The sequence below is a fragment of the Gracilinanus agilis genome, chromosome 3 (assembly GCF_016433145.1).
Source record: "Gracilinanus agilis isolate LMUSP501 chromosome 3, AgileGrace, whole genome shotgun sequence".
NCBI classification, from domain to species: domain Eukaryota; kingdom Metazoa; phylum Chordata; class Mammalia; order Didelphimorphia; family Didelphidae; genus Gracilinanus; species Gracilinanus agilis.
In genome coordinates, this window is record NC_058132.1 from 629,549,247 (window position 1) to 629,570,742 (window position 21,496).

General features: G+C 37.2%; 1 protein-coding gene across 1 annotated transcript in view; it reads left to right on the forward strand.

Moving 5' to 3' along the window:
- PLS1 (plastin 1) overlaps positions 1-21,496 on the forward strand; it is a 149,112-nt gene that overhangs the window by 82,216 nt on the left and 45,400 nt on the right. The window contains exons 2-4 of the mRNA XM_044669456.1: positions 7,688-7,796; positions 17,712-17,875; positions 20,563-20,739. Of these exons, the coding sequence (XP_044525391.1) occupies positions 7,727-7,796; positions 17,712-17,875; positions 20,563-20,739 (411 nt within the window). The 5' untranslated portion in view covers positions 7,688-7,726. The remainder of the gene's footprint in view (positions 1-7,687; positions 7,797-17,711; positions 17,876-20,562; positions 20,740-21,496) is intronic.

Consider the following 21,496-nt stretch of genomic DNA (forward strand, 5'->3'; position numbering starts at 1 on the left):
ACCTAGATGCACCCCCCCCCCCCCCGTTCAAGATAAACCTATTTCATAAACTGATGTATGTGCTAGTACTGGATTTGAGAAGAAGGATATAAGTATTATCCTAGTCAGTGAGGTATATACCTTTAGTGCTTCTCATTGTGGCATTAGTCATCAGTGTGGGTCTTTAGCACTGCTGGGGCTAGTTAGAGATGGGTTTACTGTATGTGGCTGATTTTACCTGTAAGATACCAAGTCAGACTTTTGTTGTGAATTTTGAGGAGCACCAATAAAGCTTCTCTGCCCAAAAATATAGTTCTCACCAACTTCTTTGGCTACCTTAAATTCCTTTATTAAGGGGTTCATTCTTTGGGTATCATTATTTCAGTTTGTCCATTTCAATATACAAATACTCTTGGGAAGACAACTGGATGATCAGTCCTTTGTATTTTAGCACAAATAATTCTTGCCTTACTTGTTAGCTATGGGGTTGTTTCAGTTTTGCATTGGTATTCCTAGCATGCAGTAGGTACTAAATAATTGTTTGCTGATTGATTGTCTATTGACCTTGGCTGAGAAGGATAATTTTGGAACATGGAGTACTTCAAGGGAAAGACAATTAAGTCTAAGAGGGGTGCCATTTTGGTGGCTTGGGAAATGGATGAAGCCATGGGGATCCTGCAGGACTGTACAGAGGAATACAGAAAGGGACAGGTCATCAGGAGATAGATGACAGCATCAAATTTTGTCTACTTTATAATTTTTACCTGGGGTAAAAATTCTTCTCCACATTTCATAACACAATATTTAACATGAGTTTAGAACTTTAATGTTAGATGTAGTGAGTTGTTATTTGCACATTGCCTGGCACATAGTACCTTTCCACTTTAATGTGAAGAAAAAAGGTTTTGTGACCCGTTCAGCCATATGCCAAATGTAGATTCATGTTGGAGTCACACCTCTCTAAGTCTGTTTAAAAAAAAGAATACTGATTGTAGCTTACCTATCCTACAACTCTACAATGATGTTTTGGGTAATGCTTTAAAAAAGTCAAGGAAGTTAGAAATTTGAGGTGTAGACAGAATGACCAGGTCTTATTTTATCTAGACTGGCAGATTCATTTATAGTGAAGGCCTGATGAAGCCTTTAGATGTTTGTTTTGCTATATTAGGAAATCTGTTTTGAGGATCAGAATTATTGAGAAGAGAAGAGACTCTTATTTGTTAAATTGGAGCTCAGTGCTAAAAGGATGAAAATTGAAGAATATCTTAAAGTTAGGGCAATAGGTTGATACATCAGTGGCTAGAAAATCAAGCCTGAGGCAGGAGGTTCTGTGTTCAAATTGACCTCAGACATTTCTTACCTATGTGACCCTGGGAAGGTCATTTAACACCAGTTGCCTAGCCTTTACTATTCTTCTGCCTTAGAACCCATATTTAGTATCAATTCCAAGATAGAAGGTAAGAAGTTTTTAAAATCTTATTCATTTATTTCTTTTTACCAATTGCATGTAATAAATTTCCATATAAGTTTTCTGTAGTTATATGGTTCATATTGTCTCCTTCCCTTCTTCTCTCTCCCCTCCCAGTGCTGGCAGGTGATCGGATCTGAGTTATACATGTATTTTCATCCAAAACATATTTTCATATGGTTCATTTTTGTAAGTGAATCATCTTATAAAACCAAACCCCCAAAACATAAACTCAAATAAACAAATGGAAAATTATATATTTTCATCTGCATTCTGACTCGAACCGTTCATTCTCTGGAGGTGGTTAGCATTCTTTTTCATAAGTCCCTCAGAATTGTCCTGGATCATTATAATGCTGATAATAGCTAGGTCTATCACATTTGATCATTCCACAATATTGCTGTTATGGTAAGAATTAAAAAAAAAAAACCTCAAAGATCCAAGCCACATCAATTAATTCAGTGAATTTTTTTAATCCCTAAAGGCATAGAAAATAGAGATAATGGGATGAAAATTTTTACTGCAAAGTAAAATTCTAATAAAAGTTTGTATCAGTTGAGTTGCTTGGTCCTTTTAGTGTTAAACCAAAATAAAAACATTTGATATAACAAAATCAGTGATGGGAGGTGAACAGGACATCAAAGTCAAACTTGACAGAAATTAGAGGAAAAAAATCCATGTGTGCAAAAAGTGATATTAACTCAGGTAATCAGAATGGCTGGGGAGGTGTGGTTAGTCCATGATGTGACCACTGGACCACAGTTCTTTCTACTTTGGATCTTCAGGTCTTTGCAGTAGGTTGTCTTGATGTTCCTCATATTTCACTTGACTCATGGGTTCTTTTTCTTGGGGACACAGCTATTTAGGTGCTGGGTATTTTTATAGTAGCAAACATCCCACCTTCTACAGGAAGCCTTTCCCAATCTTCCTTAATTTTAATGCCTTCCTACTGCTGATTATCTCCAATTTATCCTGTACATAACTTGTGAATATACTTGTTTGTCTCCTTCATTAGACTGTCGGCTCCTTGAGGGCAGAGCCTGTTTTTTATTTTATTTTATTTCAAAACATTTCTTTGTTTCCACTGCTTAGCACAGTGCATGGTTTACAGCTGGCTCATAAAAATACTTAACTGACTGACTGACTAATTCTACTACATCCCAAACTGCCTCAAAAACTAGCAGAGAGCCTTTTACTTTATAGGTATCCAATAAATCTTTAATTAATTCCTCTAAGTGGGATATGTTTTGAATAGAAATCAACCAGTTTATTTTTAAGAAACCATTTTCTTTTGGTAGGGAAATGAATTATGCCAGTGCACAAACAGTGCCTATGGTGCTTTTCTGCTCACTTTCCCATTTGATCCGAGCCCATCATGGGCTCTGCCACTAGTGGTCCAGGGGGAGATTTTGAATGTCAGCCTAGTCAAATTCAGAGTTCATAGTTTGCATAGTTTGCATCTGCTTTGTGGAGCATCAATAGGGCTCTCCCTTTCTTCCTGAAACTTGACATATCACTTTATTACACGTTTGTCTTCTCTCCATGAAATTCATGTAGACGGTATTGTAGTTCTTTAAGAGGACCATTTTTATCCCTCTTTTAAATGCATCTGACAATCAAATCATAGATTATAGTACTTGTGCTGAGGATAAATTAGGAGAGCAGGCATTTTAAACTTAGGGTACACCCAGTTACCGTTACAGCTGATCTTCTACTTGGCTGCTTTTCCACACATACCTGCCTAGAAAACATTTTAAGGTATGTACAAAGCAATAGTAATTAACTGTATATATTCACTGTTTCGATTGCTCTCATTTTATTATATTTTATAAAAACTCAGAGAAGTGTGGTAATCTCTACATAGGTATATTGAGTTATTTGAAAAATTATTAGTATTGGGTCAGAGAGGTGGCACAGTGGAAAGAGAGCTATGCTTGGAGAGAGGAGGTCCTGGGTTCACATTTGACCTTAGATACATCCTAGCTGGATGACCCTGGGGAAGTCCCTTAGCCCCAGTGGCCCAGCTCTTACCACTCATCTGTCTTGGAACTGATTCTTAAACAATTACCAGTATGATTTGCCAGAATCTACTCTGCAACTTAACCACAGGGCCAGCGAGGAATGCCACAAATCATTCCATGGTTTTCCAGATATTTTGCATTGTTACAGTGTCTATAGAGATTTTTATGAAAAATTTTGACTGACATTAATAATATTGTTGAAAATATTTACTACATTGTTTAAATAATATCTAATTTCAATGACAAAATATTATTGACATTATAATAAATTATATCCATGGACCAAAGTGGGCTCCATTTACTCCAGCTGCCCATTCTATTCACTTCAGTGCTCTGGATTAATTATGAGGATATGTTTGAATATAGGGTTATGATATAAACAAAATAACCAAAATTACAGCCATTGCTGAATATATGTAGTGACAAGAAGGATCTCACATGGATGCAATTCATCAGTATGCCTCATAAGATCCCATCTACCGAGTCAGAGAGATTTGGGTGTTTTCAAAGTTCCTAAATGTATTTTTTCCCCCAAAGAGGCCATGCTTTCAATATGTTAACTGCTCTGAGCATAGAAAAGGGTCTCTCAATAAGAAGCATGGCATTTCCTCTGTGAATCACTTACTTAATCAGCTTGTCTGCTGTTTTTCCAAGATTACGGGCAAGCTAAAGCTATTTTAGGCAATAACAAATGGCATCCATTTAAATCTGGCATATAGCGATGAGTGAAGAATAAAGGTCCCAGGTTGATTTAAAATGCAAGGACGAGAGAAGGGCAGTTCATTTATAGCCTTTCTGTGGTGTGTACACGCTAAAGTTGAAGTTATTTTTAAAACTTGTGAAGAAATTCCAAGCAATCAGAACTATTTTGAAGGTAGTCAGTATATTCAGGAAGGCCAAAGCCACAGAGTTTCAAAGCCAGCAGGAACAGAATTAGCATTTTCAAGACCCAGGAAAAGTCCAAAAGGTTGGTGCTAACTATTTACAGTGCAGGAGTAACATCACTACACTAGTTTCAAAAATGGAAAAATCTACTAAATGTAATGATGATTCTATACAAAGGAGAGCAGCACCCCCCCCACCCCCACTAAAACAAAATAATTTATTTGTGAAACAAAGAAAGCTCCATTTACTTCTCCATTCCTCAGTTCCTCTCCCACATCCCTTTCCATTCTGGTGATCTGAAACACTTAGAATTTCTGAGATAGTATTTGAATTAAAGTATTACTTAAGCAATCAATAGATGCAACTCAGAAAAACCTGGAAAGGCGTATATGAACTGATGCAAAGTAAAGTGAGCAGAACCAGGAGAAGACTGTGAACAATAACAGAAATGTTGTTTGATAATCAACTGTGAGGGACTAAATTATTATCAGCAAAGGAAGGTTTCAAGATAATTCCAAGGGATTTATGATGAAAAATGATATCCATAGCCAAAAAAAGAATCAATGGAGTCTGAATGTAGATCAAAATATACTATTTTTCACTTTATTTCCATCATGAATTTTTTCTTGTAAATGCAATATGTCTTCTTTCACAGCATGAGGAATATGGAAATATGTATTGTATGACAGCACTGGTATAATCTATATCAGATTATTTACCTTCTTGGGGGAGGGGGAGAGAGAATCTGGATCACAAAATGTCAGATAACAGTTGCTAAGAATTGTTGCTACATATAATTGGAAAATAATTTTAAATAAAAAAATACATATAACCAATGGATGACATTATTTCAGAACTGAGAGAAATTTATGTGCAATTAATTAGAAACATGCTCCAGGATGTATTGAGAGGAAAATCAATGGCCTCTTAAGTTTTACAAGATGTTCCTTTCTAAATTTCATTGACTAATAAATTGGAACTGCGATACGCTTCACTGAAGAATTAGGGGCAAGAGTTGGATTTCTCTCAAGAAGTCTTTTCACTTAATTTCAGTTTTCCTCTTTTTCTTGAGGCGTGTAATAGGAGAAACAAATCAGTAAACATTTACTAAGCACCTACTGTGTGCCAGGCACTGTGTTAAGTGCTGGGAAAGGTTATATGAATAATAACTTGCCTGTGGGTTTTTTTTGCAGGCATTTATTAAACATCTACTTATGTGTCAGGCATTTGCTAAACATGAGGGATAGGAATAAAGTAAAAAATGGTCTTTTGCTCTCAAGGACCTCACAGTCTGGTGGGGAAGACAGCATGCAAGTGACTATGAAACTACAAGAGACAAAGGTCCCTATAATGTCTGGGCAGTTTATGATTCTCATATAATTTAAAAACTACATTGGCATTGCTTCTACCTACTCAAAACATCTTTTCTTTATTATCATCCTGGTTGTTGTCATTGAATCAGATGGATTATACTGGAAAATTACAGGAAAGACAAGAGAAGTATTGAATCAGAGATAATTGGAGAAAAATAATGGAGATCATTAATGAACTAAAAAATTACTGGAGATCATTAGAATGTGACAATGTTTTGAAAATATCAGTATGAAAACAATACAGAATCTAGTGTGCTATGAAGTGATATAAGCTCACATCTGTTGGCTTCCTAATGTTTGGAAATTCTCATTTTAAATTTCTTTTAAAAATGAATTAATTTATTTATCTCATTTTAAATCTTAATAAAAATATTTTAAATTTACTTTCTGACCTTATCATCTATTATATTTATAAATGCTACACTTTAATTTCCTGAAATTTAAAAATGCGTATTTATATACCAAGATAAGGTCAAAATGGGCACAATGATTCGGACATAAAAAATGATACTATAAGCAAATTAGGGGAGCATGTATTAGTTAACTTGTCAGATCTATGACTAGGGGAAGAATTTATGAGAACTGGGTCAAATTTATAAGACTACAAGTCATACCCCAATTGATAAATGGTCAAAGGATATGAACAGCCAGTTTTCAGATGAAGAAATCAAAGCTTTCTACAGTCATATGAAAAAATGCTCTAAGTGATATCTATTAGAGAAAGACAAACAATCCTCATACCTATCAGATTGGTATAATATGACAGAAAAAGAAAATGGCAAATGTTGGAAGGGATATGGGAAAATTGGGATTCTAATGCCCCATTGGTAGTTGTGAACTTATCCAACCATTCTGTAAAACAATTTGGAACTATACCCAAAGGGCTATAAAACTGTGCATACCCTTTGATTCAGCAATAACATTATTAGATCTGTGTTGCAAAGGTTTTTTTTTTTTTAAACCCTTGTACTTCGGTATATTGTCTCATAGGTGGAAGATTGGTAAGGGTGGGCAATGGGGGTCAAGTGACTTGCCCAGGGTCACACAGCTGGGAAGTGGCTGAGGTTTTTTTTTTTTTTTAAAGGAAAAGGAAAAGGACCTGTATATACAAAAATAGTTATAGTAGCTCTTTTTGTAGTGGTAAAGAATTAGAAATTGAGGGGATGTCCATCAGTTGTAGCATATGATTGTGATGTTATGAGAAATGATAAGCAGGATGGTTTCAGAAGAACCTGGAAAATTATATAAACTGATGCAAAGTGAAGTGAATAGAATCAGTAGAACATTGTGCATAATAATAGAAATATTGTCTAAAGAGCAACTGCGAATGACTCTAGCTATTCTCAGCAATACAGTGGTTTAAGAGAATTCTGAAGGACGTAGGAAAAATGCTCTCCACCTTTAGAGAAAGAACCGTTGAAATCCGAATGCAGATTTTAGCATAATTAAAAAAATGTTTTTCTTCTTTTTTTTGTCTGTGTTTTCTTTCACAATATGACCAATTTGTAAGTATGTTTTACATGACAGCACGTGTATATCAAATTGCTTGTCTTCTCAATTGGGGGAGGAGGGGAGAAAGGGAAAGAATTTGGAAATCAAAAAATTTTAAAACACATGTTAAAAATCATTTTTACATGTAATTGGAAAAATATAAAATATATTTTAAAATGCATGTTTACTAGAAAAAAATCAAAACTTCAAAATCAAAACTATGCAAGCTATTGAGAAATGTTATTGCTATATAAAAGCACAAAGTAGGAGAAATATTATGAATTATTAGTTATTATTTTAGTGGATCTTACTGGGATGATGTAACATACTAAAGAACTAATTTATATGTATTGCTTCTTAGGGCAATCCTTTGTATTTTCTTAAAGAATGTACCTTTCCCTGAGCTTAAAAGATTTAGATAAATATTTCCAAAGAGCCTAATTTTCTTTTAATAACTTTACTTATTCTAGATCTAAAGCATAGAAAGCAAAAACTTCTGTTGTTCAAAGATGGAAAATAATACAACTACCATTTCTCGGGAAGAATTGGAAGAACTTCAAGAAGCATTCAATAAAATAGGTATGTTTTGGAGAAATGAAAGTTTTTTTTTTTTTTAAGTATCCTGTTTAACATTAAAATACCTGAAAAAAAGATAGTATTTCCTTCTTTCATTGTCTCCTTCTCATTTCCCACCTCTCTTCCCCTCTCCCCACTTTTTGGGGAAATAGTATTCCTTTTATTCTTGTAATAGCTTTTACTGGATTCTTTCTTTTCCTTTGGAGATAAATAAAGACTGGCATGAATTTCTCAGTGAACTGAACTTGACAGCCTTTAATCGTTTCTTTGCAGAGAATAATCCAGGTTAATGAGTGACAGTGTAACTGAATACACTTAACAGGGTGTCCTCACCTGCAGAGAAATATAGAGTCACTTCCTTGTGCATAAACTGAACTCTGATCTCTGAATTGCTGTTAGTGGCACCACCTCTTACTGGCTCTACAAAGTGTTATTTTTCAAGATTATTGTCTATATTCATCTTGATATTCAGGATTTACAGGCGGGCAGTATTTGGGATTTGTTATTTCACTCTGGATAGCTCTTTATTCATTTTCAGATGGAAAGCTGCAATCTGCTCACAAAACATTTGCAGAGTGTTAGAGAAGGAGAATGTGTATGTGTGCCTCCCTGTGCTCATACTGAAAGTGTAGGGAAATAAAGGCTGAGCTTTGGGATGAGGTGGTCATGCAAAGGGATCCTACACATAAACTCTTCCCCCAACCCATCCTTTAAAGTTAATTTCCAACAACAGTGGAAAATTGGATTATGAAAGTAACAGAGGCAGATGACTGAAAAGAGAAGATATTATTGTTTAGTTGGGATCCTAGAAATCTCATAAGCTCAATAAACAATTCTAAACTAATTTAGATGCAATATAAAATTATATCTAATTATATCTAACCTCAGTTCTGAGGTTGAAAAGGTAATTTAGCAAATTATTTAGAAATTATTTAAGTTAATTTAGCAAATATTTATTGAGTACCTATAACAGATAAGGGACTGGGTTAGACAATTGGGATATATTTATATCTATGCACATATACACATATATGTATGTATGTGTAAATCAATGTTGTTCAGTCAATTTCAGTTGTGTCCAACTTTTTGTGACCTCATTAGGGGTTTTCTTTGGCAAAGTTACTTAAATAGTTTGTCATTTCCTTCTCTTGCTCATTTAATTGGTGATGAAACTGAGGCAAATTGGGTTGAGTGATTTGCTCAGGGTCACACAGCCAGAAAGTATTTGAGACTGGATTTGAACTCAGATCTTCTTGACTCCAGGTCCAGTGTGCTATCTACTGCTCCACCTAGTTACCCCATGTTGTGTATCAATTGTATTTTATATATTAATTCATCTGTTTTATATATAATTTGTATATATGTTATATGCTTATATATGTATATATTTTTTCTCTATATTTTGTTTATTGAGACAAACTCAATAAAAATAAAAATAAACATAAAAAAAATTAAAATTAAAATTAAAAAGGCACAAACATAGGGCATATGTTTATGTGGACATTATAACACACTTATATAAAACAGATGAATTGAGACAGCCCATTACTGAAAGGGACTTATTCTGTTAAATAAAAACCAAGACATATTTAAATAGGCAAAAGGAGTTAAATGGCTTGCCTGAGGTCACACAACTAGGAAGTGTCTCAGGCTAGATTTTAACCCAGTTCTTCCCAACTTCAGGCAAGGCGCTCTATCCACTATGTCACCTAGCTTTCCTATAAACAAATAACTCTGGCTGCAGATTTAAATATAATTAGCATCCTAAAATAATAAGAGAACTTTAGTTAGAAGGGGGCCTCGTTGGGCTGCTAAAAATCATAGCAAACATTCATATAGTGATTTATAGTTTGCGAAGTGTCCTTACAGATATTAGCCCACTTCATTGTATCAGCAACCTGTGAGATGGGTGCTATTATTATTCCCATTTTACACATAAGGAAACTGAGGGCTAAGAGAGGCTAAATGATTTACCTAGTGCCACACATCTAATGTTTGAGATAAGATTTGAACTCAGGTCTTCTTTACTCTAAGTATAGACTCTATCAACTGGGCTACTTGTCTGCCTCTGGTTATTCAGTCTGTCCCTAGGAATCCTCACTGCAATCTACAGTACCCAACAAGTAATTATTTAGCCCCTTGATTGAAGACTTGCAATGAGGGGAATCTCACCACCTCCTGTTAGAGCCCATCCTACTCTTGGGCAGATCAAATTGCTACCCAGTTTTCCATGACATCCAGCCCAATTTCACCTCTTTGCATTTTCCAATCCACTGCCCGTAGTTTTTCTCACTGGAAAGAGAACAAGTCTAATTTATCTTCCATATGACACTCTTCCCACACTTGAAAAGAGATGTCATATTGCCCCTGGGTTGTTACTTCTCCAGGCTAACCGTCCCTGGTAGCTTCAGTTTCCTCCTGTTTTAGACTTGGACTAAAGGTTCTTTGACATCCTTGTTGCCCTCCTCTGGACCCTGTCTAGCTTGTCCCATGTCCTGCTTAAACTGTAGCACCCCAAAATGAACCTACCATGTTACTGCTGAGGACAGCGGGGTTACTTCCCCTTTTCTGGAAGCTGTGTTTCTCTTAAAAGAATCCAAAATCACATTTCAATTCTTCTCTGCCCCACCACTTTGCTGACTTGTACTCAGGTCACTAACCCTTCTGCTCCTTCTCAGACAAACTGCTGTCCCATTCTGTCCTTGTGACATGGACACGTGTGTGTGTGTGTTATGTTTATAATGGAAAGAAATGCTAAACTTCATTTAGAGGGTAGTGAAAATGAAGCTGAAAATTTTTTTCTCCAACCGAAACCATGGACATATCGATGGATCTTTTGGGGGAAGTTCTATAGACCTCAGTTTAATAACTTCTTTTCTTATAAGAAGTCTTTAAGAAGCTCTTACAAATTCCCTGTCCCCCTACATTGAATGATCCCTAACTACCACTTATTTAGGTACCTAATGTTTATTTTGTATTTGAGTTGCTAATATTTATTCTGGGCGTCTTTATATATGTTCACATTGATTTTTTTTAAACCCAACTCTGACTTTCTGTATTGTTTGGCACTTGAGGGAAAGAGAGCTGTAGTAGGTATCTGGGTATCTGAAGTCTCCATCATTACTTCATCAGGAGGAGACTATATCTAAGTACTCTGTTCTGGAGGAGGTTCACAATAGGAAACATTAGTTTGACGAGGATATCAAAATAAGAAGCATAAGATTTCAGGAATGGAAAGTATCACTGAGGTCACCTAGGCTACCCAGGACCTAAACAGTAATCCACTATACAATATGCATCATGTTTGCCTGCAGACCTCTAGCAGAAAAGAATTTCATAGGGCAGCAGGCATGGAGACAGGAGGTCTTGGGCTCAAATATGGCCTCAGACATTTCCTAGCTGTATGACCCTGGGGGAAGTCACTTAACCTCAGTTGCCTAGCCCTTATCACTCTTCTGCCATAGAACTAATACTTAGTATTTATTCCAAGACCAAAGGTAAGGGTTTTAAAAGGGAAAAGGGAAGGAAGGAAGGAAGGAAGGAAGGACATCATTTAAGGTGCAGCTTCAAACCAACTTCATCTTCATTCTTGTTCATTCGCTCCTGACTCTCCCAGGTATTTCTTTATAATGCACCCTCACCTCTTTTCCCTTCTTTTTCTTCTTCTTCTTCATATCTCATCAGTGTGTAAGCTCATTGGGGTCGGGCACTATATTTTTGCTCATATTTGTATTTCTGGCACTTATCTCAGTGCTGGGCACATAGAAAGCACTTATTGGATTCTTGATGACCTGATCGTCCTCAGAGAGCCAAACTCAATTAGTTGTGATCTGACCAGGGCAGAGTGGGGTAGCACCTCCCAGTGATCCTGGGAATGCCAAGCACTACTCTTCTTCTGATTGATGCAGGCTAAGATTGCCTTGGCTTTTTGAGCCACAATATCAGCTTGTTGACTCTGAGTTTGTCCCCCCACCCTCCAATCCAGCATCTTCCCTTCCTTGGGAATTTGATCTTTCAAATGTAAATGTAAGAATTTGTAAGAATTTGCATTTATCCCTGCCAGATTTCATCATAGCCCAGTGTTGTAGCATGACTTTTAAAAAATCCTGATTTGTAATCCAGTGTGTTGACTATGCCTTCTAGCTCTTTGTCACCTGCAAATTCAATGTATTTGTTTATATAAAGGCTGTGTCGATCTCTTCTGGGGAATGTGAGTAGTAGCAGAGGGTGGCAAAGTACTTGCACTGGGTTCCTGAGTACCCTGCTTTCCTGATTGAGGTTGCATGGTCTGGAGCCATCTGAATGTAGTGAGCCAGGTGAGTTTTTACTCACTTATCAGGACATTTCAATGCCAGAATGCAGTACCTGGACCTAGTGGATTATCTCCCTGGCCAGGGAGAAGGGGAAGGCAGTGGAAAGGGACTTTGTCTCTCTATAGGTCCAAAGTAGAAAGTCTCTAGGAGTAGCTAGGTGGTGCTAGGTGATGGACAGAGTGCCCTGGCCTGGAGTCAGAAAGACTCTTCCTCCTGAGTTCAAATCTGGCTTCAGACACTTACTTTCCTGATGACTCTGGGGAAGTCACTTAACCTTGTTGGTCTCATTTTCCTCATCTGTAAAATGAGCCAAAGAAGGAATGGAAAACGACTCTAGTATCTATACCAAGAAAATCCCAAAGGGGGAAACAAAGAGTCTGAAACAACTGTACAAGAACTTTCTTTCTGATTGAGAGAAGGGGACAGTAGCCAAGGAGAGGACAAGATGCCTACGCTACGTAGGCTCTGTGGGTCTTCCTGTGGTTGGGAACTTTCACAGATCAGTGACTGTGATACAACGATCGATCACAGTGACCCCTTCTTTCAGTACCCAAAGATGTTGTTTGTGTCGACCTGGTGACAATTCAGGAGGGTAGCTAAGGGTCCTCATACTCTTTCTCTACTTAACTTGAGTATCAACTTACATTTGGGCATTTTTATTTTATTCTTTCTAGTTCAGATATCATTCTTGTTGAGAGCAAAATAGCCAGGCACATGTCTCCTCCATCCCTTATCATCATACATAGATCTTTCCAGAACTGTAGTATGGTACCACCACCAATCATATCATCTCCTCTTCCTTTATTCTTTACTGGTTGATGTTCTCTTACTTGATAGCAACCTTGAATTTATACAATCATTCCTTAGAACGCAAATAGTTTTTGGTTGGTCTCCCTAACTAAAATATCTCTCTACTCCAGCCCATTATCCACTCAGCTGTCAAAATGGTCTTTCTAAAGCCTAAGTCAGACTGTGTCACACCACACTCCCACTCGAGAAATTCTAGGGGCACTTTTTTGCCTTCAGGATCAAATATAAAGTCCTCTGACTTATAAAGCTTATAGTAACCTGACCCTCCCTATATTTTCATTGCTCTTACACCTTACATCTACTCCTATCTCCCTCCCCCTTCAAATATTCTGTGATCTATGACACTGACCTCTTTGCTGTTCTTTGTTCACAGTACACCATTTCTAGACTCTAAGAATTTTCACTGGCTATCCCCTATGCTGGGTATTTACTCCCTTTTCATCTCTCTCTGTCTCTCTCATCATCCTAGCTTTCTGGGCTTCCTTCAAGTTTCAGCCAAAACCTCATCTGCTACCAGAAGCCTTCTTCATACTCCTTATTGCTAGTGTTTTCCCTCCTTTGATTATCTCCAACTTATTTCTATATCTCTTTATCTCATTTGTGCGTAGTTGTTTGTATGTTGTATCCCCTATTAGACTGTGAGCTCCTTGAAGGCTAGGACAATTTTTTGTCTTTCTTTGTATCCCCAGCGCTCAGCATCCTGTTTGGCATATATTAGGCACTTAATAAATGTTGGCTGGCTCTGATTTTTCTTAGAGAGTTTAACTTTCTGCCCGTTGGAAAGAGCCTCATCTTTTTGCTCAGCTCAGAGTGCTCAGGGGTCCTTCCCCCCTCCAATCTTATCACAGGGGTCAGAATTCCCTTTCTGCCATTTCATATTCTTTTCCTTCTGTGCTTTGATATTGAAACCCATTTTCCTTCTTAAGTAGCTTTCCTTGATAATCTGCAGAGAGACATTTCACCAGTCTCCTTCCTTTTTTTTTAAAATGTAGAATAACTTATAGCTTAAGTGTAGACGGAAGTCACTAGGCCATAAAAGAAAGTCAAACATAAATCCATCCCTACACAACCCACTGCCCTCAGTACTGCCATTGAAGAACTAATCTAATCCCCCTTCCACATGCCAGTCATCCAAATCCTGAGAGAAAGCTATTATGTCTACCCTTCTCTTCCCCAGACTAAATATCTCCAGTTTCTTCAGCTGATTCTCACATAGAATTTGGACATTGCTTTGAAAAGTGTAAAGAATTTTAAGAGAGAAATGCAGTGAAAGGACATAGGAAATAATAGAATTAAAGGCCCAAGGTGAGAAAATTCAGGAGATTTTGGTTTTGGGAAAACTGAGAAAGGGATTACAGTGATTATGTTCTAGCAAAGAGTATATAAAAGGAAATTATTTGTTATAAAAGTGCAAAGATAGATGTGCAGAGCCTTGAATGCCAGACTGCAAGTTTGATCAGACTTTATTCTCTGAACAGTGAGGTTTTTTTTTTTTAACAAGAGAAATGAGTTATGATCAGAATTCCATTGTAAGAAGATTAAACTGGCCTAAGTGTGCAGGATAGACTGGACAGTTAGGAGGCTGTTACAGTAGTCCAGCCACCAGGGTTAAGAAGGGCTTGAGTAAGGCTGGTGGCAATGGGAACTGAAAAGAAAGGATGGATGCAAATGATAGAGCCTATGTGCCCAAGTAATTGATAGGATATTAGATGGAAGAGAGAGGGCAGCACTGAAGATGACTTAGAAGTTTTCAACCCAAGTGACTCAGGAAAATACGCGTCATTAGAGTCTTAAAGAATTCAGGGAGAAGATATAGTTTATGAGTGAAGATGATGAGTTTGGTTCAGGACATAGTGAGTTTGAAGTGACAAGGGACATCCAAATGGAGATTTTCTGTAAGTATTTTGAGAAGGAGGGTCTAGAGATACAGGTTTGGGTATCATCTACACAGAGGAGATAGTTGAAGTCATGGGAGTGGATATCTCCAAAATATAATGTAGAAAGAAGAATAAGAGAGCTGAACATGATGCCTTGAAGAATATACACCCCCACATACACAAATGTATGTGATATGGGAAGAGGATGAGGAGCCAGGGAAGGAATTCAAGCTATCTAAAACCTGAGGTTTCCTGGAAATATTTGTTCTTTGCTTATGTGCTATAAAAAAATAATTTTTGTATACACATAATATATACCTTTAATACATTTAAACAAAAATAATTTATATGTACCTATACATATGTTAATTTAATTAATACATTGTTTAAAATAATTTATGTATACACACACACGCATATATATGTATATATATGCTTTCAGGTTTTCTTGGGAAATATACTGGAGTAGTTTTCTCTTTCCTTGTCCAGTTCATTTCCTAGGGGAAACTGAAGCAAAGAGTGTTAAGTGGCTTGCCCAGGTCACACATCTAGTAAGTGTCTGAGGCTGGATTTGAACTCAGGGAGATGAATCTTCTTGACTTCAGATCTGGCACTCTATCCATTGTGTCACTTACCTGCCCATGTGTACATTTTAACACATGTGCCCATCCCCTCTTATTCCCCAGACCTCCGAATATAATTTGTGTTAATGTTAATGGTCCTGTAAGAATCTTAATTACAGCATTTCTTTGCTTTGGGGTATCGTGTGAAATTTTGCAATAAAACCATTGCCTCAAAATGGTGTGTTTTTCACAATATTCTTGTTAATTCACAATATTCTTGTTAAAAACTTGCTTTTATAGAGCCTTGGGCTGTGTTAATTAATGTATATCATTTCCTGAAGGCTTAACTTTATGACAAAAGTCTTACTTTTTGACTACCGTAAGACAGTAGTCAAAAGCATTTGCTCATCGTAGACAATGAAGAAGAAAAATTAAAAAATACAAGTTCTGGTTTGATACCACTAAAGAGAAAAACCCTGTTAATATTTTAGGAGTAATTTGTTGATTTTATTGTTTCTTAAAGTGTTAGAGAGCTCTCAATGTAAGGAATGAATTATTATTCTTGCCACTGTAGTATTTGAACTCTAATCTCTCTGAGTCATGTATGTGTAATCTTGACATATTTATTTAACAATATTTTGAATAAATGCTTCATTGTAGAAACAATGCCTGGCAGCACAATGACTTGTGCGATGTTAAGAAAATGCTAATACTACCAGTGTGTGTATTAGCCAATTTGATAGTTTACCTCACTTTAAAGAGAAAATCTTTTTTGTGTATGTCAAACTAAGGCAAACTTCTGTTTTAAACCAAACTTCTTTGTATCCCCTGCTTGTTGTACATTGCCTTGCACAGAGTGGGTGCCCAATAAATGTTGGTTGGAATAAACCTGAATTCCATTATACCCTTCATTGGGAGTTATAATAATAATCTTGCCTCAGTGAAATCTTAATTAATAAAGTAGTACTATAATACTTAAGGAAAAATATCAGAAAGGACAATTCAGTCTGGTGCATCACAAGTTATAAATAATGTTATAGGTTGCCATGTATAGGTATATTGCAAAAAAGGAAGGAAATAAGCATTTATATAGTACCTACTGTGTACCAGGCACAGCACTAAGTGTTTTCCAAATATTACCTTATTTCATTCTCATAACAACCCTGCAGCTTAAGTGGTGTTATTATCCTCATTTTACAGTTGAGGAAACTGAGGCAAACAAGTTCATTGACTTGCTCCGGGTCCCACAGACCAGTAAGTCTTGAAGGATGGCTATGGAACTTGGGTCTTTCTGACTCCAGGTCCAAGACTTTATCTACTGTGCCATCCAGCTGCCTAGTTGTGGAAAAGTTACCAACCCCTTTTTTTTAAAACTATGAATTCAGTTTACAATGAAAACACCTGTTGCCCATAATTGTAGTATCTTTTGGATATATATGTGGTAGCAAAGCTGTTCTCCTTACTCTGCCACTAACAAAACAGAGGCATAATACCAGGTGGAGACTTTCTTATGTCAATAAATGACAACCTATCCCTAGGAAACCTCAAGGAGGGGCCCTTGATTGGGGCTGTAAATAGAGCCAGGAAGCTCTCACACCCAGGAACTAGGTGGGGACTCACCTCATTTTGTCAGTCTTTTTTTCCACCCTATTACTACTCCCTGTGAACTAGTAGCTATTTCAGGAACTTTAAATTCTTAGTGACAGATGATTCTGTTCTTCAGATACCTAATCTCAGAGATTAAAACATGATTTAGCTTCTAAAAGAGTGCCATAAATCTGCTATGATGAAGCACTGAAGAATGAAACAGAAATATGCAGGAAAAGCACCTTGGGCAAATGTGACTAATGTATGTACCCCGTTCCTCTTGGGAGTCAGGGCCATCAGAACAATTGTTGGTTCCTGGAGGGAATGGTTAAGATTGGAATTGGCCCAATGCCTGTCACTTTCCCCAAGTTCCTGTCATCATTTCAGCCAACCCACAGTTATTTGAAATTGCATCACTTGCTAAACTGGAGTTTTCCAATTCTCAATTCCCACTCAGGCTGAGTATTTAAAATACAGGGCATCCCAAAAAAATCTTGGTGCAGTTATAAGCAAGACTTTTGGGACACCCTGTGTGTTTAGTAGCTATAAGTATGTGACATAATTACTATTAAAATAATTTATGAAAAGCATATGTGGTCATTTTGGGGGTACATAATATATAATTCAATCATTGAAGAATATTTGTATCTTTTATTAGGGCACGAACATGGTCAGGCTCTGTGATTGCAAAAAAAGATTCCAAATCCTAAACGTGTTAGCAAGGATTGTAAATGTTTGAGATTGAACGGCTCCTATTTTCCTACACAGATATTGACAACAGTGGCTATGTTAGTGACTATGAGCTTCAGGATCTTTTTAAAGAGGCCAGGCTCCCCCTGCCAGGCTACAAGGTGCGAGAAATTGTGGAGAAAATTCTAGCGGTGGCTGACCACAACAAAGATGGCAAAATCAACTTTGAAGAGTTTGTATCGGTAAGTAATATGATCTTCTCCCTGGTGCTGAGGAGTTTGCTTTGAGCAGAGTTTCATGTGATGTAACATGCTTGTTTTGGATAAATCTCACTGCAGAATGTAGACTTTCCCATGAGATATCATCTAGGAGTATTGTGCGTACAACCCACACTCCGAGAAAGGGGGTGGGGATGGGGTGGGGGTCTGTGGGCTGCTGGAAGCTGTTCTGGACCTGGAAATCAGGAAAAGATGTACATTTAAATCCCATCCAGCCTTTGCTAGCTACGGGACCAAGGGGAAATCACTGAAAACCTTCTGAGGCTCAGTATGCCCATCTCTGAAACAGAGATAATAGCAACTACTGCTTACTATCTAGGGTTGTTATAAGGACTAAATGAGATGCAAGTCAAGTCTGAAAGTGCTATCTGAATCTCCATCTATTGATCATCAAATATTAATTAAGCAGTTAGATGGTACATTGGGACAGTGTTGGACCTAGAGTCAGAAAGACCAGAATTCAAGTTTGACCTTGGACACAAACTAGTCGTGTGACTCTGGGTAAAGCACTTGAACTCATGTTTGCTTCAGTTTCCTCAAGTGTAAAATGAAGACCTACTGAAGTGAGGTAAACTAAGTCATTGACCAGAAAACCTGTTTTTCCCTGGGGAAAGTAGAAATCAGAAATGAGCTCTCCTGTGAAGGTCAGTCAGCTCAGAACCAAAACAACCCAGTCAGGATCCATGAGAAAGTAAGTAACTCCCTTTATTGCCTCACAGTCCAGGATAAGATATACGATGGAAAGTCCCGGACCCCGCGCTACTAACCAAAATAGCTTCCAGCAGATAAAGTTTGCTTGCTTCCTCTAGGATATGTCTCAGAGAGGAACATTGTTTGCTTTGTATCTTGCGCCCTATAAAAACTGCATTGTAATCTTAGTCCGGTGCAGCTCTCATGAGGAAAGTTGCCCTGGTCAGTTAGGTATGTTTATTAATCAATAGATTAATAAATAAATATTGGTTCCTCTAATTTGAGCTTCTGAGTGTCTGGACTCTCCCTATTTGAAGTAACCCACTTCACTACCTTCTAGGATCGTGAAGATCCTTCCTCCCTCACTCCTTCCCTTCCTTCCTTCCTTCCTTCCTTCCTTCCTTCCTTCCTTCCTTCCCTCTCCATGCCAGGCACTGTGTAATACAAGGACAAAAGTAAAATAGTTCCTGACCTCAAGGGTCTCAGGGATTCCTAGGATTTCCCAGACCACATTTCAAGAATTGGTGTTGTAGAAGGTGACACGAACTGAGTGTTGAAGGAAACCAGGAATTCCAGGAGAAAGATGCGAAGAGGTGTACATTCTAGGCACAGAGATGAGAAATTGACTGTCATGTATGAGGAAGAGAAATTCAGTTTGACAGTACTTTAGATGAAGGAAAGTGATAGATACTAAAGTGGTGAAGCAGCTTGGGGCTAGGCTGCCAAGGGTTTTCAGTGTGAAACAGGCCAATAAACAGGTAAGCCACTACAGTTTGTTGAGAAGAGAGTGATATAGTCAGATGTAAGCTTAAGGAAAATCATTTTGGCTTTTGAGTGAAGAATGGATTGGAGCAGGGGTCGGCAACCTTTTTGGCCATGAGAACCATAAACGCCACATTTTCTAAAATGTAATTTCGTGAGAGCCGTACAGTGCTCACAGTGCAGCTCCTGTGATAGCACCTGAAAAAAAATTGACTTTATGGCTCCTGCAGAAAGAGCCATATCTGGCCCTCAAAAGAGCTAGATATGGCTTGAGAGCCATACTTTGCTGACCCCTGGTTTGGAGCAAGGCAGGATGAATTTTTTTTATTTTGCAAGTTCAATTTAAGCTCCTTGAATGCAAGAACTGGGTCTGGTTTTGTTTGTTTTTTTGCTTTTGTATTAATAGTGATCAACACAGTGACTTGCACATAGACAATCAATAAATGTTTAATTAAATAGAATAATTATTCTTATAATTTCATTTTTCAGATGAAAACAGACTCACTGAGGTCAAATGGCTTGCCTAAGGCTGGTAGCTAGTAGAGATGGCCAGGTGGCTGAGATTTTATTTGAACTGGTATCTTCTGATCTCAGATCCAGTGCTCATTTTAAATATAACAAGCCATGGGTAAATGGGTTTAATTTTTATTCCTGACAAAATTTTAAATTGTATCATTTTAGGGATGATTCATAAGCATTTAGAAAGGGAAGTGGTTGTTACTAAGGGCAAGAGTGGTCTCTTCAAGAAGAGGTCATGCCTACTAATTTCATTTCATTTTTTTTTTTTGGACAGGTTTACTAAGACTGCTAAATCAGGGGAATTATATATATGTAGTAATCTCAGATTTCAGCCAAATATTGACAAAGTCTTTCTTGCTATTCTTGTGGACAAGGTAGAGAAATATGGGATGGATGATACTGTAGTTAGAGTGATTTAGAAATAGTTAAATGACAAGGGATCTGTCTTTGGTCTTGTGTTGTTCTCATTCTCTCTTTCTCTCTCTCTCTCTCTCTCTCTCTCTCATATTAGACTACATTTTCAAAATGTGTTTTCCATACTTATATTCCCTTCCTTGAGTCCATATTCAGTTGACATTGATGTGATTTTCCTACTTTGAAAATCAAGTAAAATTACTCTTGATTCTCTGAAAAATCTTATGATTCACTCTGAATAAAACTTTTTTTATGATCCATTCCAGTTAATGCAGGAATTAAAAAGCAAAGACATCAGTAAAACATTCAGAAAAATCATAAACAAAAAGGAGGGAATTACTGCCATCGGAGGAACCTCAGCCATTTCCAGTGAGGGGACCCAACATTCTTATGCAGGTAAAAACGTCAGAGTAGCTAATGTGGTCATCCAAGAAGTTGAAGCAGTACTATAATGTATTGACTGATTGCCTTGTAATGATTAGAACTGTGTTAATTAATGAATGGGGACCTGGTTTGCCTATCCATTTTATAAGCTTTTCTACTCTGAGAAGGTAGAAAGGATAAGGGTTAAGTACTTTTCATGTACAGCTGGAGCCAAGAGGTTTAAAATAACAAAATGGCAACAGAGGAGAATAGTCTGTCTGATAGAACTAACTCTTTGGATTGACTCCTATAGCAAATCCAAGGTCACACCAGCCCATCAGATAAGGTGATTTCAAACCGCATGCAACCTGTCTCTAAAGGATCAAAGAGGCTCCAGCTATCTTTTTTGCCAAGTTGCTTTCCCCACCCTTAGGATAATGTCCATACTGAGCTTCTTTTGATGAGGGGAAATGCGCCATCTTTTTTCCTTTCAACTATCTGCTGATCGTGGCCCCTAGAAATGTAATTAACTCAAGATACTAGTATGAAAGATAGGAAGACCAATCACCCTATGATATAGATCCAGCTATGGGAATGTGAACTCTGTTTCTTCTGATTCTATTGCTAAGTGATTTATATATCTATAGTATTGAAAAGTCCTTGAACTTCAATCCCCTAAGTTCCTTCCAATTTTCACTAGTATAGAGCTCATAAGATAACGCAGCAACATTTTTCTTTCTTTCTTTCTTCCTTTCTTTCTTTCTTTCTTTCTTTCTTTCTTTCTTTCTTTCTTTCTTTCTTTCTTTCTTTCTTTCTTTCTTTCTTTCTTTCTTTCTT